The sequence below is a fragment of the Pseudogymnoascus destructans genome, assembly GCF_001641265.1.
Source record: "Pseudogymnoascus destructans isolate 20631-21 unplaced genomic scaffold scaffold_17, whole genome shotgun sequence".
NCBI lineage: Eukaryota > Fungi > Ascomycota > Leotiomycetes > Thelebolales > Thelebolaceae > Pseudogymnoascus > Pseudogymnoascus destructans.
The window spans coordinates 604,189-626,690 of NW_020167536.1; the positions used below are offsets into that span (position 1 = coordinate 604,189).

The 22,502-nt window shown below is 52.1% G+C and overlaps 10 protein-coding genes across 10 annotated transcripts; 7 read left to right on the forward strand and 3 right to left on the reverse strand.

Moving 5' to 3' along the window:
• Positions 1-10: 10 nt before the first annotated feature.
• Positions 11-406, forward strand: VC83_07048 (uncharacterized protein; the record flags this gene model as incomplete). The annotated part of the gene is made up of 1 exon (XM_024470628.1): positions 11-406. One exon carries the CDS (start codon positions 11-13, stop codon positions 404-406), a length of 396 nt encoding a protein of 131 aa, XP_024322092.1.
• A 1,186-nt stretch (positions 407-1,592) lies between these two features.
• Positions 1,593-3,712, forward strand: VC83_07049 (uncharacterized protein). The gene is made up of 2 exons (XM_024470629.1): positions 1,593-2,124; positions 2,195-3,712. Exons 1-2 carry the CDS (start codon positions 1,901-1,903, stop codon positions 3,492-3,494), a joined length of 1,524 nt encoding a protein of 507 aa, XP_024322093.1. The 5' UTR covers positions 1,593-1,900; the 3' UTR covers positions 3,495-3,712.
• Positions 3,713-4,947: 1,235 nt separating this feature from the next.
• On the reverse strand, positions 4,948-5,546 carry VC83_07050 (uncharacterized protein; the record flags this gene model as incomplete). Its single annotated transcript, XM_024470630.1, has 2 exons — positions 4,948-5,450; positions 5,498-5,546. The coding sequence occupies 2 exons, from the start codon at positions 5,544-5,546 to the stop codon at positions 4,948-4,950; spliced, it is 552 nt and encodes a 183-aa protein (XP_024322232.1).
• A 419-nt stretch (positions 5,547-5,965) lies between these two features.
• VC83_07051 (uncharacterized protein) lies at positions 5,966-6,772 on the forward strand (the record flags this gene model as incomplete). Its single annotated transcript, XM_024470631.1, has 1 exon — positions 5,966-6,772. The coding sequence occupies one exon, from the start codon at positions 5,966-5,968 to the stop codon at positions 6,770-6,772; it is 807 nt and encodes a 268-aa protein (XP_024322231.1).
• A 471-nt stretch (positions 6,773-7,243) lies between these two features.
• Positions 7,244-9,477, reverse strand: VC83_07052 (uncharacterized protein; the record flags this gene model as incomplete). Its single annotated transcript, XM_024470632.1, has 5 exons — positions 7,244-7,408; positions 7,461-7,903; positions 7,957-8,210; positions 8,278-8,556; positions 9,422-9,477. 5 exons carry the CDS (start codon positions 9,475-9,477, stop codon positions 7,244-7,246), a joined length of 1,197 nt encoding a protein of 398 aa, XP_024322154.1.
• A 1,548-nt stretch (positions 9,478-11,025) lies between these two features.
• On the forward strand, positions 11,026-14,679 carry VC83_07053 (uncharacterized protein; the record flags this gene model as incomplete). Its single annotated transcript, XM_024470633.1, has 2 exons — positions 11,026-11,066; positions 11,113-14,679. 2 exons carry the CDS (start codon positions 11,026-11,028, stop codon positions 14,540-14,542), a joined length of 3,471 nt encoding a protein of 1,156 aa, XP_024322130.1. The 3' UTR covers positions 14,543-14,679.
• A 419-nt stretch (positions 14,680-15,098) lies between these two features.
• VC83_07054 (uncharacterized protein) lies at positions 15,099-16,508 on the forward strand. Its single transcript, XM_024470634.1, has 2 exons — positions 15,099-15,492; positions 15,549-16,508. The coding sequence occupies exons 1-2, from the start codon at positions 15,360-15,362 to the stop codon at positions 16,250-16,252; spliced, it is 837 nt and encodes a 278-aa protein (XP_024322134.1). The 5' UTR covers positions 15,099-15,359; the 3' UTR covers positions 16,253-16,508.
• VC83_07055 (uncharacterized protein) lies at positions 16,498-17,818 on the forward strand (the record flags this gene model as incomplete). The annotated part of the gene is made up of 2 exons (XM_024470635.1): positions 16,498-17,560; positions 17,691-17,818. The coding sequence occupies exons 1-2, from the start codon at positions 17,014-17,016 to the stop codon at positions 17,816-17,818; spliced, it is 675 nt and encodes a 224-aa protein (XP_024322133.1). The 5' UTR covers positions 16,498-17,013.
• A 633-nt stretch (positions 17,819-18,451) lies between these two features.
• On the forward strand, positions 18,452-20,115 carry TAL1 (sedoheptulose-7-phosphate:D-glyceraldehyde-3- phosphate transaldolase). The gene is made up of 7 exons (XM_024470636.1): positions 18,452-18,500; positions 18,554-18,613; positions 18,743-18,761; positions 18,818-18,829; positions 18,954-19,240; positions 19,299-19,682; positions 19,742-20,115. Exons 2-7 carry the CDS (start codon positions 18,575-18,577, stop codon positions 19,976-19,978), a joined length of 978 nt encoding a protein of 325 aa, XP_024322132.1. The 5' UTR covers positions 18,452-18,500; positions 18,554-18,574; the 3' UTR covers positions 19,979-20,115.
• A 446-nt stretch (positions 20,116-20,561) lies between these two features.
• Positions 20,562-22,403, reverse strand: VC83_07057 (uncharacterized protein; the record flags this gene model as incomplete). Its single annotated transcript, XM_024470637.1, has 4 exons — positions 20,562-21,008; positions 21,242-21,401; positions 21,507-21,664; positions 22,203-22,403. 4 exons carry the CDS (start codon positions 22,401-22,403, stop codon positions 20,562-20,564), a joined length of 966 nt encoding a protein of 321 aa, XP_024322131.1.
• Between the last annotated feature and the right edge of the window lie 99 nt (positions 22,404-22,502).

Genomic DNA, 22,502 nt, shown 5'->3' on the forward strand with positions numbered 1-22,502 from the left:
ACTTTTCAGCATGCGCACGTTCTACACCAAGGGAAACTTCGACATAATACCAGAGGTACGGAAGCCGCGTTTTTGGAAGGACTGCAGCAACAGCATCTACTTCTTTAAGATTTCCGATTTACCAAAGGCTCGCAAGTTACTTCAGGTATCGACAGCGGAAAATTCTGACGACATATTCACAAAAGGATTGGCCACCGCGTTGATTGAGATTCTGAGCGTATTATCACCAGTCAATACTGCTACCAACCCTGATGTCCGCAAAACTTTGCTCCGATATCTACATGCATTAGCAATGCAGCAGTTGCCTCGGCAGAGCCCTGTAATGGTTATCCTTTCTACGCTACATAATGGGATACTGGTCGCTAAGGGCTCTTACGCCTTACTACGCCGCAATCGGTCAGGATGAGGCATTGAGTGCCTGCAATAAAGCTTTGGTAGATATCGCTTCAGGAGCGGAAGATATCTCGGTTACTAGAGCACATTTACATGGACCAGGTGGATTGGCCGTCAACAGCTTCCTAGTCCAAAGCCCCCCTATCAGCGCCAGCGATACACCTCTCACTCTCGTCCTCAATACACCTCTCTGCATCCTCCGCCTCGACTGGAAGTCTAGACTTGAACAGGTGAATCTCCGCCATCGAGTGCATTCCAGTCTGTCTCACCACTTTGGCAGGCCGGCCAGTATCAAATATCATCAGTGGGAAAGACAGCACTGAGGCAGCCATACTCGGTTGTCGGAATCCAAAGTACCACAACAGGCTAGGTATGTAAGATGGCGGTATTGTTTTGATGGTTTTTAGATTCCCTATAATGCGTCAGCTATCTCTGCCTTCACAGCCTCCCCAAAGAGCATATCCGGGAAGGTTGCATCAGACGCCATCTGTGATGGTGTATTATGAGAGACGGTAGAGAGATGGTATCCTCGTATACCATCTCTCGACCGTCTCTCATAATACACCAGGCGTCACTCCACTCGTATCGTTTGTTTTCTCTCTGTCGCTCCTTCTCACTGAGAACTCTGTACCAAGTTCGCTGACGAGTGTGTAGCACGGAGAGCTTCGGGTCGGCTTACCTCCATGCAAATATAACCTCACAGCCCATCCCAAATCTGTTTTGATTTTCGCCTCTCATATAGGGTTCCTACATACGTTAACTACCGTTCGTTCCAGCCCCCGGGTGTGGATGAGAAGTCCTTACCTAACTCCAAGACTCTGCCAAATCATCATCTCTGCCCACTTAAGTAGCCCTGTGCCTATTGCGCCGAGCACCTCCCCTACTATACTGGGAGATTGGACAGTTCTGGGCTCTAGTATCGGAGGAAGCGGCATCTCGAGGAAGTTGCTCTTTGGTGTGGAAGTGATAGATATCTGGTGTTCTCGACGGCTGAAGATGATGATTGTTTTGGAGCTTAGTCAGTTAAGTGATGGATATTGAACAAAACCTACGAATCTACGAGAAGCAAAATGGCATGGCATATTTCCAAATAAATGTTACCCTACGACTATGACTAACTTATGGCGGGGTTTTAGTAAAGTTTTAATATTCGCCGGCGTCAAGGCTACACGATAAGTTAGTGCTATCGCTGGTTTATCATACTATCAAAAATATCATAGTACAGGCTCCAATTGGTTACCGCGTACCTGCCCCATCCATCCATCCATCCACCACGGTTACGTTACCCCACACACACTCTCCCACACTTAAAGAGTCAGATGGCCACTTCTGAGACAGACACACCACCTCTTCTTAACATCCAACTTTGATATTTAATTACTGGCACTGGCAAGACTTCATTCTCTACTAGCAGTTCTCTAATATCGACCTAAACTCCCTAGAGCCTTCTGTGTATATTTTGGCCCTTATCAAACCGCAGCCCGCAGTACCCTACAGAAAGCAGAACATGGGATCACAAGCTTCGAGGCCGTCGCACGACGACTACACCGAAAAGCAGGCCGTTGAACGGATGCGACAGCTGGCTCTTACTGCACCAGGAAGTAAAGGCAGCTATGAGGCCGAAGGGAACGAAAAGAAGCGACCGAAATATGTCGCCGATGAGGCATCAGGCCTCTCGATCGGCGATGTTTGGAAGTGGCAGGAGAAGCTAATGGACGACCCAAAGAACCGGTACGCACGCTATAATATATGACTCTCCCTGACTACGGTGTTATAGTGCACTTTACTAACGGAGCTCTAGACTGGCACTTTCAGCACTAAGCGCCGCGGACCCCAAGACGGTGCTCCAGAACCGCAACGTCCTCACTGAAACCCAGCACATTTTCAATGTGAAGATCCCATTCGAAGGCGCGCCGATCACGAACCAAAACTCTTCGGGCCGATGCTGGATCTTCGCCGCTACAAATGTCTTCCGCGTAGCGCTGATGAAGCGCCATAACCTCGAGGCGTTCGAGCTCAGCCAGTCATACCTCTTCTTCTGGGACAAACTCGAGAAAGCCAACTGGTTCCTCGAGCAGATCCTCGATACAGCCGATGAGGATGTCGAAGGCCGCCTCGTGCAGCGCCTCTTACAGTCCCCAGTCGGCGATGGCGGACAGTGGGATATGATCGTCAACCTCGTCAACAAGTACGGACTCGTCCCCCAAGTCCTCTACCCGGACAGCTTCAACGCCTCCCACTCCGGCACCATCAACAACCTCCTCACCACCAAGCTCCGCGAAAACGCCCTAACCCTCCGCTCCCTCGCCGCCACCTCCTCCTCACTCTCTACCATCCGCTCCGCCAAAGCCGAAATGATGCGCGAAGCCCAGCTCATCCTGACCCTCACCCTCGGCCCGCCCCCCTCCCCATCCTCAGAATTCACCTGGCAATATCTAGACGCCAGCGGTGCCGCACAGACTCTCAGCACCACTCCCCTCGACTTCGCCGCTGAGCTCTCCTCCACCCCCTCCATCCGCACAATCGGAGTCGACGTCAACTCCATGTTCAGTCTCGTTAACGACCCCCGCAACGCTCCAAACACCCTCCTCACCGTCTCGCGTCTGGGTAACGTAGTCGGCGACACCTCCCGCCCAGTCACCTACGTCAACGTCGCCATGCCCACCATGAAAGCCGCCTGCATCGCCATGCTACGTGCCGACATCCCCGTCTTCTTTGGGTGCGACGTCGGGCAATCCTCGGAGCGCGCGCGCGGCGTCATGGCTACGGGACTTGTTGATTTCGAGCTGGGGTTCAATGTGAAGCTCGGCTTGACGAAACGCGATCGCATTCTGGCGGGGGAGAGCAAGATGACGCATGCGATGGTGTTGACTGCTGTGCATCTCGATGCGGAGGGGAAGAGCGTGAGGTGGCGCGTGCAGAATTCGTGGGGGGAGGGGTCGGGGGAGAAGGGGTGGTTTGTTATGAGTGATGAGTGGATGGATGAGTTTACGTATCAGGCGGTTGTGGATCCGAGGTTTGTGAGTAAGGAGGTTAGGGAGGTGTTGAAGCAGGACCCGAAGGTATTGCCGCTTTGGGACCCGATGGGGGAGTTGGCTTGAGTTGTTGGCGGTGGTAGTGTCGGATTGGGTGGTTAAGGATGACCGGATGATGGGAAGACTTATGAGATGGATATTTGTGGGTTTGGGATGTCGGGGACGGATTGGGTAGGAAGCGTAGGTATTCATATCAAGCACTATTCTAGCACCTCTGTTCTGAACCACAGCATACCAAACTACAACCCCCCTCCAAACATATAAATCGCCGTATCTCATCCTTGTCCTCCAAGGTTTCGGAGTAGATACATTGTTCCTTCTTGATGGCCGAGTGTCAGAAAGTGACCGCTCAGCCACCACTGACAGTATGTGATATACGTATGTGGCCTTAAAAAATGTAAGGGGGGACGACAGATACAGCAGTTTCGGCAGCAGAAATGGCGAGCGGCGACGGAACTATTCAATAACAAAAGTAGTGACAGCAACGCGGCGACAGTAAGAGCGTAGAGTCAGTTGCTTGGGGCCGACCTCAACAACACCGACAAACGATGCACACAACGGACGGCATTATCTACCTTCCAGATGTGTGCTCGTAAATTACCTGTGTGACTGAAGCGGCTGTGGAAGGAGCATTACAAGGGCAGATTGGCAGCGTTATATATCGACTGGAGGCATCATTCATTGAGGGCGGGGATGTTGATCACGGGGTGGGGTTGGGTGGTGCATACCAGCCCATAAAGGAGTTGAACTTCTTCGATTTGAGAAGGTCTATATGAACTTCTTACTTTACCCCCCTCGTTCTTGATCTGATAAGTTTCTCCTACATAGACCTCATATATATCAAAATAGCCCATCCCATCTCCGCCCCCTCCCGCTCTCCAGACTTCATGATTTATATTCCTGTGTAGGAAAGATGGATACAATGGTCGATGTGGTAGAGGCAGTGGTAGAGGACCTAGACGAAGATCATGTCAGGTGGAAAGAGGATGTGGGGGGGGAAATAATGCGAGGTTGTGGGCGAATGGAATGGATGGCGATGGGGTGGTTTGTCTCTGGTGAGAGGGGGCCGGTGACAGGAATCCGATGGCGGGTTCTTGGGTGGTGACAGGAGTTACAACCTCTTGGTGAAAAAGATGGCTGGGATGGAGGGTGGATGGGTTGGATCAGCGGCCAGATTTGTACGGGGCAGGCCTAGTTCAAAGCTTCGAATGTTCCCATACGGTGAGTAATTCAGCTATGAGGCTTCAATGGAGATCTATATATTCATATCTGCACTCGCTCGCATTTGGTCTAATAAGTTGCTCCCACACATAAATCTCGCCGTATGTGTCAAAATATCTCATCCCAGCCCACATTAGGACGAGACGTATTTGGTTATTTGATCTCGTAGGTGTCTCCTACATAGAACTCCATATATATCAATTATCCAACCCACCCAATTCCATGCCATCCGTCCCCCGCTATCCGCCTTTGAAACTCCAAAATTCAAACCAATCCCCAAGCCCACACCTCCCCCACTTCACCACACCCTCTTCCTCGGCCTATAAACCCTACTAAAATCTACATCCTCCCCATCCCCCTCCGTCCGTATCTGCGCCTTAATCCTCCTCCGCCTCGCTGCCCGCGATAGTTGCTCTATCGGTATACTCTCATCATCTTCCTCCTCTTCCTCTATCTCTTCGCCGCGCACCCGCGCGATCCATCGGTGAATCATCTTATTCGCTGTGCTGACGACTCCGCCGCCACGCCGTGGGGTGGTAGGTTTACCGGAGGAGGGGAGGTAGGAGGTTATGAAGGTGAGGTAGTTGGTTTGCGGGGTGGTTGTTACTTCGATAAGTTGACTTGAGTCGCGGGGAGAGATGTTAGGGAGGGGTGAAGGCGCATCGTCCGGGGAGGGGTTGTAGAAATGCGAGTCGGAGGGGGTGGAGAGCTGGGAGGGGCGGATGGCGGCGCGGAGGTTGGTGAGGGTTTTTTGTTGGAGGACATAGCCGGAGAGAAAGAGAGCGAGGGTGAAGAAGAAGACTCGGGGGTGTTAGAGGGGGGTTGAGTGTGGATGGGTGAGGACGTACTGGTAACGGCGGAGATGAAGACGGAGACTTGGGATTGGGTTAGGAGCATTGTGGGTGGTGAGCGGTGCTCAGAGTGAGGATGCGACAGTATAGTTAGTATTCAAGCAATATGTTTGTGGTTTAAAGGCGGCGCATAATTGTGTTTTGGTCCAGTCACTTCTGTTTGCCACGGGCGACGTAAATAAATGGCGTTGGTGGGGCGACTATCGATATCAGCCTTGCGGGCGTCAACTTTTGCGACAGCCTCAAGGAAACACTCCCCAACCAAACCGCCCCAATCCAACAGCTATGAGTACACTCCAGCATAGCGCCATTACAATGCCCTACGCCGATACCTCAAACTAATCCGACTCGAATTATACCACTCCAAACCCGCGACGACTCCTTACCACCAACAAATCCACGGACTACCCCATCGCCACCGTCACCACGCCCCAAACTCCTCCATCTCCTCCACACACCATAACCATGTCCGGCCACCACCGCGCCGACGAAAAGCGCTTCCTCGACGAGCGCGGCTCCTCCGCCCCCCTCGCTCCCAACGGCCTCAACCCCGCCACCATCTTCGAGAAGCCCGTGCGCGAGCGCATCATCGACTGCTACTTCTGGAAAGACCAGTGCTTCGCGCTGAACGAGGCCGACATCGTGAGTCGCGTGGTCGAGCACGTTCACTTCGTGGCCGGTACATATGGCGACTCGCAGCGGCCGTCGCCGTTTCTGTGTCTCGCGTTCAAGCTGCTGCAGCTGGGGCCGGGCGATGACATTCTGAAGGAGTACCTGGGGTATGGGGGCGAGCGGTTCAAATATTTGAGGGCGCTGGCGTGCTTTTATGTGAGGTTGACAAGGCCTGCGAAGGAGGTTTATGAGACGCTGGAGCCGTATTTGGAGGATGGGAGGAAGCTGAGGAGGAGGGGGAGGCAGGGGACAAGCTTGACGTTTGTGGATCAGTTTGTGGATGAGCTGTTGACGAAGGAGAGGATATGTGCGACGAGTCTGTGGAAGATGCCGAAGAGGGAGGTGCTGGAGGATTTGGAGGTATTGGAGCCGCGGGTTAGCGCATTGGGGGATATTGAGGCGTTGTTGGAGGAAGAGGAGGATGATGTGGTGATGTTGGAGGGCGAGAATAGGAGATCCGAGAGCGATGTTGATGAGGGTAGTGAGGAGGGGAGAGTAAAGAGTCCTGGGGAAGAGTTTGGGAGAGAGATGAGCGCTGAAAGCGACGGGAGGAGAAGGACAAGTAGGGAAGACGATGAGAGGAGTGGGAAAGGTGGTTGAGATAATTAATATGCGAATGAAACAAAATACTACAGATAATATAAATATATTTATATAATTTGTGCCTGTTTGCCAACGCGTAATTCGGAAAATGGGTTCACAAATAGTAGAGTGAAATCCTGGTTTATTTATTGTTGCTACATTATTTTATTTATTTGAGAAACAAAGAATTAAATTCACATGTCATATAATATTGACGTAGTAATACGAATTCTCAAAAACTCATTTATTGCTCTCTATGCTACATACTGTCAACTCCAGCTCGATATAATATACCCACAGCTGTACTACAAATCAAGAAGAAAGCAATGCTGTCATCTTAGATCCATGTCAACTGTTGCATCAATGCAATATCTGAACCAAGAGACCGCGAAAATATCAAATCCCCAATGCCGTAGCCAAATTTGCACAATTTCATCGCCATCGTTACATCTGGGCTTTCACTCTCATCTCCTCTATTGACACCATCGCTTACAATCTGGAGCCGTGGATGACCTTCATGTCAACGGCAAGCTCGCGACCGTGGTCGTTGAGAACGAGGACGCGGACGGAGCCACGGCCGCTCTCGAAGGCATCGTTAAGACGAACCCAGAGGTTGGACTGGTCAATAACTGGGAGAGACTGCTTGACATCACCCTGGAAATATTGTTAGTATGGTTCTACTACTGATACAAGTGGGATTACTCACGGTCTCGGTCATGGCGACGACGGTGCCATCGTTCAGGTCAAGGACTCTGTACTGCTTGAGGACAGGGCCGAGAACGGTCTGAACAACAACAGATGGGGATGGGCTGGAGATGAACGAAGAGTCCTCGTGCAGCTGCTTGGTGAAGAGATCAACACCGAGGAAGCGGTGCTGGCCAGTGGCAGGGGAGGTGGTAATCTTGATGACCTGGCTGGCACGTCCCTGGAGGATCACGATGTCGCCAATGCGGACGTGGTTGGTTGGGATAGTGATGGTGTTGGGAATGCCGCCACCCTGGAGTGACTGAGAACGGGGAGCTTGGCTGCTGCCACCGCTGGTGGTGGAGGTGATCTCTACGTCAATCTCGGGGTGGTGGTGGTGGTGGCTGCCGTTCACAATGCGGTCTGCGGCATGGTGGAGGCCGTTGCGGAAAGAGTGGTAGTGACCTTGATTGGAAGTTAGTTTTGGAGAAGTTTGAATCTGAAAGATTGCCACGTACCAGCCTCATCGTAGTAACCCATGTTGTCGTTGATGATAACCTTGGAAGGCTTAACGGAAGATTCGATGCTAACGCGCTCTTGGAAGTTAGGTTGGTAGCGGGTGCGGTATTGACGCTCGGCAATATCGATTGTCGAGTTGAGGTTGTTGTCTGAGTGGTACAGGTTCAGTGGCTGCTGGAACTGCTGCGACTGCTCTTGGTGACGATGAGGTAAGTCGACGTCAATGTGGGTGGTAGAGTGCTCCTGGATAGGTCTGGAGAGGGATTGGGTCAGCAAGGGTGTTGGATGGCATTGGTTTGGAATAGGGTTTCTGAACTAACCTGCGGAATAGGCTCGGACGGTGGTGTCGGTCCTCCTTAACGTTGATGTGGACCTTTTCCTCTGTGCGTTGCTCTTGCTCCTGAGGAGGAAGGCTGGCGGTGAAAGAAGATTGGTGACCGTCCCGTCCGGAGGAGCTCTGATTTAGAGCTGGAAGCTTGATCTCACCCTCGACGTGAGTTTCTTTAACCTTGGTAGGTGCGGCGGCGACGTTTCTGTACGTCGACGGGAAGATGCTAAAGGGGATCGGAACACGGGCGTCAAAGTCCAGATTGCCGGCTCTTTGGCGCGAGAGATCACTTCTCGAATGCCTTCCGAGTAACGAAAGGTATACAAGAAGGGGCCTCTTGCTTCACTTGGGAAGAAGGGAGGGAAGAAAGCGTCTTAATAAACGCTTCTTAACTCGTAGTCTTCTTTGAAGTGGAGAGAGGATGAGGTGGTAGTGCAGGAAGCTTGTGTAAGAATTGTTGAGGAAGATGTGTTGATGAGGAATGGAAGAGGAAGAGGAAAGATTCGTGGCAGTTTGTGGAGGTCGAGGTCAATAAATTGTATGGGGTTGTTTGTTTGGGTGTCAACAAAGCTAACGTAGGCGAGGTCTCAGACAACCACCACATTTCCCAAGTGGGATCTAGGAGATTTGCGTTGAGCTGAACGTGCGTCGCCACCCAATTACAGTTGACGTTGGAGTGGATTTACGGGATTGTCACATAATGGGCGGTTAACATTGGTTGTCGGGGAAGCCTTGGACTTTCAGGAGTTAATAGAGTACGAGTAAGAGGCCGCTGCACAGTTGGGGAAGTGCAACGCATGTGCACTGAAACCGTTGGAAAAGTCACAATTGAGAGTCATATCCTGCCTTCTCTTTCCTGCTCGCAGCCTCATTTCATGCCATGTCATGTATTACGGCGGTTGTCGGTGAGGCTCCTGCCGCCAGCACGCGTGGACAGCATCCATTGGACTCGCCGTGCTAACAAAGTAAACAACTCCTGCATATCGCAACCCCCCAACCCCGTTGTTTTCCCTCACTGCATAACAAGTGGCATGTGAAAGGATTAGCAAGAATGCAAGAACACAAACCCTGGAAATCCCCTGCATCTCGCCATTCATAGACCCTCGAGGATCCACCCGGCTTCAGACCAAAGGTACCTTGATGGCACTGTGTCCCGAGGTATGTCCAAAAAGGACGAAGTACTCGTCACCATCGTGTATCCATAGCAACGATGATGCCAAGAGCCCGGAATGCCGGAGACCGCGAGGGCCGCAGCAACGGAACACATTTGCTAAATATTATCGCGGATCGGTCTAATGTTTCTCCATGTGAGTTCGTAGTTCATTCTGGTGGGAAGCTAGTAGAGGAGCGACCGCCGTCCTCTCGAGTAGTTTTGGAGTTAAAGGAGCTAAATATTTCTATTTTTCTATTTTAGCTTCCCCTTTTTTTTTGGCTTCGAGCCTAGAGTACTTAGTGTTCCGGGGAAGACGACGGGCTCAAACACACTCAAAGTTCCCCTTGCATCGTATCGTAAGGGGTTTTTGGTATGACCGGAGACCTGAACTAGCTGGTCTAAATGGAAGTAAGGTAGTGGTAGTTTATTCATGGTTTGTGATTCATATCTGTCGTCGTCGCTCTCTCTCTTCTTTTCTCTTTTGATTTTCCCATACCGATGCCAAAGCCTTTGCGAGACCGGTTCACTCTCATCAAGCAAAAGAGACAAAGTTGCCTTGCGCCAAGTCAGCATATATAGTCTTATTACAAGATATTCGGTGGAATTTAACTGCTGCTTGTGGCCTCGACGTAAGTGCTCTCGCCTAAAATATATTGGAAGCGCTGGGAGTTGACTTCCATAGGATGTTTTGCCTCTCCTTTTCACAAAGCCTCCTGGCCGCTGGGGTCATATTTTGGCTCGTCTGCCTGAGTGCAGATGTCATCAGCGGCCTTCAAAAATCTCCCGCCGTAGATCCCACCGCGGCATTGTGCTTCTTCGGCGCAGTTGCAGCAGCATTCCTTGCTGGGACGGTGTACGGTCGTGAAGCAGAGTCTGAGAAGGCTCAACGCGAGAAGCAACTCCAGGAAGATCTCGTGACGCAGCCACTTCTGGACTCTAAAAAGGGCGAAAGGGACTCATTTCATGGGGTGTTCTGTTAATGTGGAGTACTATAATATGTCACGGCGAACACGGTGTCTGGATTTGGCTACTTTGCGGATGGTTCTTGTTCTTGTTCACGTTCATGTATTGGGTAAAGTGTGTATCATAACTTATTTTCAACTGTATATATAAGCTCCATTGAATACCTTTCAGTGATTGGTTAATTCGGGGTCAGTGACTGAGAACAATAGCTATTGTGCTCCTATTGTGGTGTCTATTGATGCCCATTGTAACTTTCCCTACTGTCGGTCACAATAGGAGTCGGAAGTAATGATGGAAACTGAGGCACAGCCCTTCAATTTTTGACTTGCTTAATTTCACCCTCACACTTTCAACTAAATTTATCGACTTCTTCATCAACCCCTTTATCAACTTTCTCATCAATTTCTTCCATCAACTACTTCGTCAACCTCTTCGTCAACATCTTCGTCAATTTCTTCATCAACTTCTTCATCAACTTCATCAACTTCTTCATTAACCTCTCCATTAACTTCTTCATCAACATCACGAACACCAGCACCAACATCGACGTCAGCACTATCAATCGACCCAGAGCCATCATCATTGGCACCGTCACCATCACGCCCATACCCAGCAACAACAACCATGGAGCAAAGTGCGTCCACCAAGAATCAGCACGCCTCTCTGTAATTCACCCTTTCTAATCCTGGGAATCTTACTAACGGTCTCCAGATCGGCGCAGCTCGATAAGGGAGAATATGACTATTCGAATATCGATCCCGAACTCCTCGCTATGTCGGCGCAGCCCGATAATGGAGAATATGGCTACTCGAATATCGATCCTGAAGTCCTCGCCAATATGGGAGAATATGACTATTCGAATGTCGATCCTGAAATCCTCGCTATGTTTGCGGAGCCCGATAAAGGACTAGAGGACGACTCGAATATCGATCCTGAAATCCTCGCCATGCTTGAGGAGGCCAACCAAGCCTTCAAGGAGGGCCTGGAGGAACAGGAAGCCTGTAACCGAGAGGATGAACTGGACTACGACGCGTTGGAGCGGGAGTTTGAGCTGGCCTTCGCAACCCTGGATGAAGAAGAGCCCGGTTGGGACGACCCGGTTTGGTCGGATCGTTCCGGAGCGAATTCTCAGGCATCTGTCCGCAGTTATGGGTTTGGACCCCTCCCGGACGAGTACCGGTATAACGACGACGACGCTCGATCTGTAGGATCTGACAGCTCGTTGTTCCGCGAGAAGATCCCTCCGGTCGGCAGTCGTCCAATCCTGAAACCGAAGTCTCGCGTCAGGGCTACGCCGGCGGAGAAGGCCGCCTCTGCAATGATGCCATTTACTGTCAGCAACCCGGCAGACATCCCAGCCATCTCCTTCCCATCCAACCCCTATTGGGGTGGAGCTCCAATTCCCTCGTCTGGCCAACAGACTCTAACGTTCATGGGCGTGACAACTTCAGTTCCAGTGCTTTCAGATACCGCCAATATGGAGCTAGTCAACAACACTGTGGGTGTGACCGATACGGTTCAGGAGTGCTCAAATGAAAAAGATCGGGCTCTAGTGGGGTTGGCAATGCAAGAGCTCAATACCGCCACACATAAGCTGAACACCGCTGGCCTGCACAGAGCTGCTCTGGAGGCCGATATCAGAAGATTGGAAGAGGCCCGCAAGGAATCGGATCTGAAGATTGCAGATTTGGAAACACGGCTTTTAGAGAAGCTGGACTCGGTTACCGGCGCTCACATGGCCGCGACGAAAGAATTACAAATCTGCCGCAGTGCACTCGCCGCATCGCAGCAGTCTTGCAACGCCATGAACAAAGAGAACGGCGAACTCAAGCACCATGTCTCCGAGATGGCTAATGCAACAGGCCTAGACAAAGAGAGTAACGACATTCGCTACCAAGTCTCCGAACTCTCGAATAACGTCGCCTTTGTCAACGGAGAGCTGGACACCCGCACCCGGGAGCGAGATTTTGCAGTACAAAAGCTCGGGGAGGCCCAGTTTCACATCGATGAAGCCATTGCTGCCAACAACTACCATCGCCAACAGATCGCAATTATGGAGAGCAACGCTGCAGCCAAGGAGGTTGAGGTCACGACCCTTATGACAGCCTTGACAAAGTCAGAAACCGAGAAGCAGGATTTGGAACACAAATCCCAAGAAAAAGAGGAAAATGCGGCGGCCAAGGAGGTCGAAGTCAAGAACCTCATGACAGCCTTGACGAAGGCAGAAACCGAAAAGCAGGATTTGGAGCGTAAGGCCCAAGAAAAAGAGGACAATGCCAAAAGCAAAGACGACAAGAACTTAATCAAACCGAAGGAGGAAAAAGCCAAACTGTCCAAGACTGAGCAGTATTGGAAGGACCAGTATGATGCAGAAGCTAAGCATACGACTGTAGTGGAGAGGAATGCTCAGGCCTACGAGCAAGACTATTTCGATATAAAAGGGCAATACAAAATCGCTGATATCAAAGTCTCCCAACTCACAGATACGGTTGCCGAAATGAAGGCCGTGGCACAACAAAAGGAATACGAGATCTCTGAGCTCACACATAAAGTCACGAAACTCAGCAATGACCTCGGAGAGTTGGAATCATCCACGAAGACTGAAAGCGCCAGCCATCACGCCGAAGTCGAAAAGTTGAAAAAAGACATTGGGATTGCCAACCACGAGAAGAACTACATCGATGGACTGCTTAATGAAGCCAATGATGAATGCACCTCCCTCAACAGACTCAATATCCGGAACAAGAAAAAAATCAATGAGCTGGATGAGGCATTGAGAAAGGAGACAGCCACGACCGCCAGGTTGCAGGAACAGGTGAAAAACGAACGCAACAGCTCCGGCGATGCGTTGCATGTTTCACGTATCGCAACTCTTCACAGGGCTCAACGCACTCATGGATTCCCGCGTCCTCCGCGCGATGATAGACGCTTGATCCCAACACTGGATGAACAGTTGGCTGCCTGGAAGTCGGACGATAGAGACTCCGAGAAGTTTATGGAAGATCATCGTCGTGCGCTCAAGGAAAAGCCTATGACGCCCCTGAGACCAATCACCAAACTCAAAGACTCTTCCACCGATACAGTTGGACCATCCGAGTCTCACGAGAATGCTTCCAGCGTATCCAAAGGATCTTCCACTGCTGGAGTTGGTCTTCATGAAGAGACTGCCAGCAACTTCGACGACTCTTCCGTTACTGCCGTTGAGCCGTCCGTGTCTAGCGATGAGACTGACAGCGAACTCGAAGATTCTTCCGACACTGAAACTGAATCATATATCAACAAATCCAAGAAATTGTCGTCTATCCTTGGTCGCCGACCAAAGAAAGATGTCAAATATGTCGAACAACTTGTCTATGTCGACAAAGAGGTCATCGTCGACAAGATTATTGAACACACCGTTCACCAAGCTCGTAGCCCTATCTGGGCCCTTTTATTTGTCTATGTCGACCTGTGGACCATTTTCGCTCACTCCCACCCCAATTTCGCGGCATCCATCGGACGCCTCAATCCTGTCAACATCGTTGGTTACCGTTTCTCTGTTTTCGTGCGCTCCTTCCCCAATTTTGTGGCATTGATCCGACGCCTTAATCCTATCAAAATCGATGGCTACCTTTTCTCCGTCTGCACGCACTACTTCCCAAAGTGTGCGGCATTCATCCGACGCCTCAATCCTATCAACATCGCTGGCCGCCTTTCGTCTGGTATCCCCTTCAACATCAGTCGCCTCACCCGCATCAACATGAAATCCTCCAAACCTGCCGCCACCAGACCCACGGAGATCGACATCGAATCCCAAACCAAGGAGGCCACTGCCATAGATCTCGAATCCCAAGCCGAGGACCTCATCGAGCCCGACACCCGCCCCAAGGTCGTCCACAGGCTCCCATCACTCTGGCCGAACCTCCTCACGGCCATCCTACAGCTCCTCACGATCTACATTCTCTACCAAAGCTACAGCGTCTTCGACCAGCGCCGCATCTGGCTCTCGGGCAACGAAATTACTCGCAGCACCGTTGCGCGATTCTGGGGCCGTGAGCCTGGGTTCTTTGGCGTTTCTGTTGGGCGCAGTAATTGGTACATACATAAGCTTTGTTTCTGGATTATTCAGGGCACGGGGTACTCTTACGCACTTCCGGGATAAAGAGATGGGATGAGCGGATGCGTGGGGTTGTTTTTCTTTGTTTTGTGGCACGCACTGGGAATGGGATTGCTGGGATAGATTGTCTCGTAGGATTTTCCTGAATATTGTGCATGTTGTTACATGAATTCAAATGAAAGGGTTATTACATTGACTGCTACTGGTGATCTGTGAAATTGACATGCGCTGCTGGTGATATACTCTTATGAACAAAGTCATTGTTGATCTGTGCCCTTGACAAATTCCACTGCTGAATCGCTCTAATGTCACAGATAACATGCGGTCGGCCTTGTTACAAATAGTTCGTGAAATACCTACCTGCCTAGCCCTTGGTCTATATGGATTGTATGAGGGGAGAGAGCATGAAGCATGAAAGCTCGACTGCGCCCACAACAAGCACAATGATTTGAGTTTATCATCGTATCGTGATATCGCATTCCGAGAAAACGGTCTAGACGCCCGTCCTTACAAATAATCCAGTGGGTATGCCAGCATGAAGGCAAAAATGTGGCTGCGGTTGTAGGGATAGTATTTGCATTTCATGATCTGGGGTTATGGGAAGAGATCTATAATACGAAAATATCTCGATAGGCGATCGGTTGCGTCATTGGCTCTATCGCTATCGATGTGAGGCCATAAAATTGTCAGGGTCTCAGATCGTGAAATCTATATAATATAATCTGTATCCCTCGAGCTTCAGAGAACCTAATCGACCAACAAGTAAGTTACGACCTCGAATAGCAACAGAGACAAAACTACCACTTCCACACCCATCGACATCAACACATCACTGAGCTCAACGATAAACACCGTCGTCGCCATGGCGCCCAAGCTCGTCCCCAGCAACCCCTCGGCGGTAATGGTCATCCGCGACATCACCCCCAACATCACCACCCTCTCCGTCCCCTTCGCGCGCTTCGGTCTCTTCCGCGTCGGCGGCCGCGGCACAGTCGGTATATCTTCCCTCCCCCCCCTACCTCTTACCCAACCAGCTAACCCCCTATCCCAGTCCGCCTCACCTCCGGCGCCCTCTCCGTCTTCTCCCCCATAGCCCTCACCCCCGAAGTGCGCGCCAAGCTCCAAGAAAAAGGAGACAACCTCAAATACATCATCGCCCCCGACATCGAGCACCACATCTTCGTCAGCGAATGGGCGCGCGCCTACCCCTCCGCGCAAGTAATCGGCGTCGAAGGGCTGGCCGAGAAGCGCGCCGCTGCCGCTAAAGACCCCAAGAGTCCCAGCCACGGCGCGCAGGTCCCGTTCGCGACGGTGTTTACCGAGAAGCTGAAGGGGCAGGTGAGGGTGTCGGAGGAGTTTGATCGGGACTTCGAGTACGAGTATGTGCCGGAGCATATGAATAAAGAGCTGGTGTTCTGCTATAAGCCTGATCGTACGTTGATCGTGGCGGATTACTTGTTTAATTTACCTGCGACAGAGCAGTATTCGCGGACGGGGGAGCCGGCGGATAATGGGATCATGACAAGGTTGTTTGGGGCGTTGACGGGGACGCAGGGGAAGGCGTTGGGGCAGAAGAGATTCTTGTGGCATGCGGCGAGTGCGGCGAATCGGGAGGGGTTTGGGGAGAGCGCGAGGAGGATTGGGGGGTGGGATTTTGAGAGGATCATTCCGTGTCATGGGGATGTGGTGGAGGTGGGGGGGAAGGAGGTGTTTAGGAAGATGTATGGGTGGCATTTGGAGGGGGGGAGGAAGTAGAGTGGGGGTTGCGGGGGGTGGGTTGGAGTCTGGGGCTTGTGTGTATATTATTATGAGGCTGTACTTGTTGATTATGAGCTGTTGATCATGAACTGTTAATCATGAACTCTTTGGTTTTTAAGGAAATGGCTCAAGTGGGCCTTCTGGTTGTCTTCTAGTTTAATATGCATATGCTTCTAGCTCCTGACCACCCGCAAGGCTACAGTAGTTGAGAAATGTCGTTATCATATTGGGCGTATATAGGATTCCCGCCCCATATACGCCCAATATGATAACGACATTTCTCAACTCCCACAGAAAAGCCCCAATATTAATGAACCGTGACCCATCGAAGTATTTCGCGGCTATTCAGAGCATTTCCCAAGTTATGATTGGCGAGGGCCGAATTCCCCCCGCACCCCAAACCAGTGCGTTGCTGCGCTGGACAAGGCTGGGCGGCTGGGCAGCACCGCACCACTCCCATCGGACGATCCAATCCTTGCAATAAGCGTCCGCTGTCATGACGCCGAGTTAAGTATTCACCTCTCTCCTTCAACTGTCGTGTGAGCTCTCTCATTTCTCTCTTATTTCTCATCTCTTACATAAAGGTCATCGTCCCGCAGCCTTCCTCCTCCGATACCACCACAATAGAGTGAGTTTGACGTCACCACCGCACCTCTCACGAAACGCAGCCCCCAAGACCCCGCAAACACATCGATGCCCACATCGATGCCTACAACCATCTACCTTCCAAACTATCACATCACCACTATCTAGCCAAAATGTCGACACCAACCGCCCTCATCCCTCCCCCCGCCTACACCCCACGCGCCCCCTCCCCACCAGCCCCAGACATCGAAACAGCATCCATCCTCTCCGCCGCGCCCTCCTACTTCTCCTCCGCCCCCTCCTACTTCTCCTCCGCCCCTTCCTACTCCACCCTCCCCCGCCCACCCCCCAGCACCTCCCGCAGCCCCTCCCTAGCAGACTACTACCCCACCTCATGGTCCCGCAACGCCACTCCCTCCTCGCGACACTACGACGCCGTCGCGGCGCGGCGCGCGGAAGCAGCCTCGGCGCGCGATACGGCGGATCTGTTGGAGGTGGCGAGCGTGACAAGGGATCCGGTCAGGGCGGCGCTGAGGGTGGTGAAGGAGAGGGAGAGGGAGGAGTTTGGGGAGGGGGAGGGGGAGGGGAGGAGGGTGAGGCCGCTGGAGGATGGGGAGTTGGTGGGGGAGGAGGCGGCGAGGGAGGCGAGGAGGGAGAGGTTGAGGTGGGAGGGGGTGGAGGTGTTGGTTAGGGAGGATAGGAGGTGGGATTGGTTGCTTGGTGAGATATTCTTTTCCTTTTTCTTTTTCCTTTCCTTTTTCTTGTTCTTTTCCTTTTCTTGAGGAGATGCGCGGGCGGGTGTGGGAGTGATGGGTGGGGGGGATAATGGACAGATGCTAATTGTGAATAGCTCAGATGAACGATTGGGAGGAGAGGGAGAGGAGCTGGAAGAAGTTTCGGGAGAAGAAGCAGAGGACGAGGACGGAGAGTTTGGCCAGCAAGCTGGGGTTTGGGACAGCTATGTGGATGGGGAGGTAGGGCGCCGGCGCCGGCGCCGGAGCCGACGAGATATGGTTTATGGATATGAGGCGTTTTTGGGTTTGGGGTCTGGATTGGGGACAATGGGCGGATTGGGAGTAATGATCAGATTGGTATACAATGCGGGATTTGGGATGAGTCCATACGGACTGTGTGCGGACTGTACGATGGCGTCGGGGTTTGCTACGAAGGCTGCAACGGGAGCGATGAGTGATTGGTGCGGCCGACAGCCTTCCGTAGAGCAGCCCGTACCAGCCTATCTAATGCATCTAATGCATCTAATGCACGTGTATGACATAGTGAGCTTAGATGGGAGCTTGAGAGATGACTAAGAAGATTCGAAAGGTTGTGTGGCAAAAATGACCAAGATTGCCGAATGGGAGGGTCGATAAGAGAGTGATCTCGATGTCGTTTCTATGTTATTGTGAGAGGGGTTTTTTTTTTGAAATCGTTTCTATGTATTGTGAGAGGTTTGAAATCTACTGTATAACTAACTTAATGTAAGTTAAGTTAACTAACTAGTGCTTTTTGTCTCCTGTTTGTAACAAATACTGTCTCCGAGAACGCCGCCCCTCGGTCCCCATCTGTATAAGTTAATGTATAACTACTTACCTCCCCCCCGCCCCCCCCAAACTCTCCACGTCACAATAAAACATCATCAACAATCTTCATCTCATCTCTTGTAATACACCAATTCCACCACATTATAATCTGTGAATTAACTCGATTTTAAAGCTTCATACACACATCGCAATCATGTCCAACTCATTGGAGCAGCTCAAGGCCACTGGCACCGTAAGTTACTACTCCGGTTTTGGTGGGGTTTCGAGGATGCAATCGTCAACAATTTTATCTCCCCGCCACCAACGCTTTACCTTCATCACGATCTTGAAAACGATTGCTAACGTGAGATCTTGGCTATAGACCGTTGTCTCTGACTCTGGTAAGCTTCTCTGCAAACTTTTCCTCTCCAAAACAGCCAGCTAACTGCTTATTTAGGTGACTTTGTCTGTGAGTATACCCCGCCATCCAGGCCATCCCAACAAACCCCCACTCAACGGCAGCGACATCGCAATCCGACGCAACACGGCCATCCATCCCAACCCCACAAAGCTCAAGACTGACATCTAGACAGCTATCGGCAAGTACAAGCCGCAAGATGCCACCACCAACCCCTCCTTGATCCTCGCTGCGTCCAAGAAGCCCGAGTATGCCAAGCTTATGGATGTTGCCATCGCTTACGGCAAGGAGCACGGCGGATCGGACATCAACGCCCAGGTCGATGCTGCTCTCGACCGCCTCCTCGTCGAGTTCGGAAAGGAGATCCTCAAGATCGTCCCCGGACGTGTCTCCACCGAGGTCGATGCCCACTACTCTTTCTCCACCAAGGGTTCCGTTGACAAGGCCCTGCACATCATCGAGGTGAGTTCCGAGTTCCCCGGCTACAAAGCTACGAGTCAGTCTACTGACCCCTACCCAGCTCTACAAGTCCATTGGCATCTCCAAGGACCGCGTTCTGATCAAGATCGCCTCGACATGGGAGGGTATCCAGGCCGCCAAGATCCTCCAGAAGGAGCACGGCATCAACTGCAACCTGACCCTCATGTTCTCCCTCCCCCAGGCCATCGCCGCCGCCGAGGCCAACGCCTTCCTCATCTCCCCCTTCGTCGGCCGCATCCTGGATTGGTTCAAGGCTGCCAACAAGAAGGAGTACTCCAAGGAGGAGGACCCCGGAGTGGCCAGCGTCAAGGCCATCTTCGATTACTACAAGAAGTACGACTACAAGACCATCGTCATGGGTGCCTCTTTCCGTAGCATCGGCGAGATCACCGAGTTGGCTGGATGCGATTACCTCACCATCGCCGTGAGTTCTAACCCCCAAACCCGAAAGTGCGGAGTGACGTCACTAACATAACTTCCCAGCCCAACCTGCTCGAGCAGCTCCAGAACTCCACCGACCCTGTCCCAAGGAAGCTCGAGGCCGATAACGCCCACAACCTCAAGATCGAGAAGAAGACCTACATCAACGACGAGTCGGTGTTCCGCTTCGACTTCAACGAGGACCAGATGGCCGTCGAGAAGCTGCGCGAGGGTATCAGCAAGTTCGCTGCTGACGCCGAGACCCTGAAGGATATCCTCAAGGAGAAGCTCCAGAACTAGATTGATGGGGAGTAGATTGAGTAGGTGAGGAGGGCGGTTGTAGCCGCGACCAAGGGGAATGAGGGGGAGAGTGGAAGTAAAAATTGAATCGGCGCGGCAGTGCTGTGACCGGATAGGAACGGAAGTATAGATGGTAAATTAAATTGCGTAGTATTTGCTACTCCCTCAGTCCCGCCTATTTGCGTCTAATATGGTATAATCGTGCCACCCTTCTCCGTCCTTCTCCGTCCTTCTCCGTCCCCCTCCAACATCAAGGCTATAAAACTACATATCTGCATCTATATATTCATACATATCTCCCCCTTCTCCCAATTTAGGGCCACAACGTACTCGGATACTCCAGATACTCCCCCGGCGCCCCATAACCTGACTCAACCGATTATTGAGCGCCTGCGGCCCCTTCAGATGCCCCTCTCCCCCCTCCCCCCCAACCACATGCCTCCCCAAACGCCACATTCCACGCAAAACTCGAATGTCCCCCCCCCCAAAACACACTCGCCCTCGTCATCACAAGCAAATCCACCATCCCTTGCTGATCCCAACTCAACTCCCCAACTCGGCCACCTCCTGCGCTCCCAGAACATCAAATTTCGTCGTCACCGTCATATTCATTGCCGCCGCCTCGGCGCTCAACTTCGCGACCCTCGCGGTCTCCGGAGGGGACGTAGATGAGCAGGAGGCCTGCGTTGGAGGCTGCGGACAGGACGAGCGCAGCTTGTGTCTCGTACTGGCTGTACACCCAATCCGGGCCCGGCCAGCCTAGCTGCGCGTCCCGCTCGGTGCGTACATGCGCGCCGAAGAAATCGGGCAGAACCGCATCGGCCAGCGCGCCGGGGTAGTTGTACTGCGCGGCGAGGCTGCGGAGGGTGCTAGTCGCGAGGACGCGGATGTCGTCGCGGAACTTGAGGATCTGTCCGAATTGCGTGGCGAAGGGGGCGCCGTCGCTGTAGATGGGGTAGGCGAGGTAGGTGCGCGAGAGGTGGACTATTGTCGTTGCTGGCGGCGCGCGGGGGGGTATGTGTTCGTGCAGCTAGGTTGGGAAGTTATGGCGCCACGTTTCTGGGGAGGCGAGCCCCGTGCGGGGGAGGTTTTTGGATTGTAGGTATTCCGGGCGGAGGAGGAGGGGGTCGTTTATTTTCGCGCTACCAGCGACGGCGGATTCGAGAGTGGGGTGCATGATCAGGCCCGGGCATCGGGGGTGCAGGTTGTAGAGGGGCAGATGCTGCGGATGGCGGGGGAGTCGAGGGGGTGTGTGTTGAAGACATCGTGGGGGGAGGCGGCGGAGTTAAGGGTGGTGAGGGAGACGTGAGAGTGGGTGAGGCCGACGAAGAGCCAGATTGCGATGAGGAGCCAGAAGGCGACGGCGGCGTCGGTGCGGCTGGTGCCGTGGGGCAGCTGGTGCCGTGGGGCAGCTGGATCATCGCTGGGGGATGGAGACATCAAGATGGATGGCGATTGATGTCATGGAGAGAGGGGATAACTAACTTACAACTCGAGGAGGATATTGAGATGGGTAGGTCGTGCTTACATTTGTAACGCCTGTCCCAACCCGTTGCACTTCTCCGCATCGAGTGCGTAGCGGGGTACGGTAGTTGGGGGATCTGCAATTTTAGGAAAGCTGCAACAGGCGAGGATCCATTTCTCAATAGTGGACTTGTGAGAGTTTGAGGTCAACAGCGTATAGAACTATTGGTGTTCCATGTATGTGGCGTCAAACGTGTTACCCAAGAAATGAGTTTGACCAGCTTGGCGGAATTGTATTTTGGTCAAAAAGCGCGCGGCTCGTTTCGCTTAGCAGACCCCTACAATCTGGTTTGATATCATTTTCAACTTCAACTACATCATACACCGATAGTATGGGTTATAATTACTGAGCGATCTGGTTTTCAAATTCGTTCATATAGACCTATTCATTGCGCGAGCAGCATAGAAAGCTCGACTCGACTTGATAATAGAGCCAATAAACCCAATTCCCAACGGATATCTCCCAACCCAAGCTATATCATCGTAACCAGTCCTACCAACAGTGACCAAAACCGAGAACAAAGGCCTTCTTACCCAAATTACTTCAATACATCCCCCTCCTCTTACACCACCTCATTACTCCTCTTCCCCCCATCCCCCCGCACCGCCCCCTCACCTTCGTCCCGTCCCAAAATGGCCCAACGCAATCTCATTCAACCCCTCATTCTCCACGGGAGTTGGGAGAAAGCGGGTAACTAACCTCGCCAAACGCATCATCAACAGCAGAGTTAAAGTGACCCCGTACTGCCTCGCCCGTGCCGTGCACCGCAGCGAGTGCAGAATAGGCTTTCTGCGCTAGACCGCCATTGTTGGGGGCGTGGTGTGTGGTGGTGGTTGTTGTGGTTGTGGTTTGGTTTGGCGCGGTAGCGGAGAGGGGGCTTTGGGTTGGGTTAGTTGACATTTTGAAGATGTGTGTTTATATGGGCTTAGAGAGGTTTGTGAGGGCGTTCGTTTGTTGTATTACGGGTTCTGAAGGGTTAAGGGGTTAGCATTGGGAGAT

What these genes read in the sequence shown, in the direction of transcription:
- VC83_07054 (XM_024470634.1), top strand. Translation starts at nt 15,360, where the DNA reads ATGGCGCCCAAGCTCGTCCCCAGCAACCCCTCGGCGGTAATGGTCATC. An exon ending in CGGCGGCCGCGGCACAGTCG is followed by an intron (nt 15,493 to 15,548) that starts GTATATCTTCCC and finishes CCCCTATCCCAG; the next exon opens with TCCGCCTCACCTCCGGCGCC.
- VC83_07049 (XM_024470629.1), top strand. Translation starts at nt 1,901, where the DNA reads ATGGGATCACAAGCTTCGAGGCCGTCGCACGACGACTACACCGAAAAG. An exon ending in ATGGACGACCCAAAGAACCG is followed by an intron (nt 2,125 to 2,194) that starts GTACGCACGCTA and finishes ACGGAGCTCTAG; the next exon opens with ACTGGCACTTTCAGCACTAA.
- TAL1 (XM_024470636.1), top strand. Translation starts at nt 18,575, where the DNA reads ATGTCCAACTCATTGGAGCAGCTCAAGGCCACTGGCACC. An exon ending in AGGCCCTGCACATCATCGAG is followed by an intron (nt 19,241 to 19,298) that starts GTGAGTTCCGAG and finishes ACCCCTACCCAG; the next exon opens with CTCTACAAGTCCATTGGCAT. An exon ending in GCGATTACCTCACCATCGCC is followed by an intron (nt 19,683 to 19,741) that starts GTGAGTTCTAAC and finishes ATAACTTCCCAG; the next exon opens with CCCAACCTGCTCGAGCAGCT.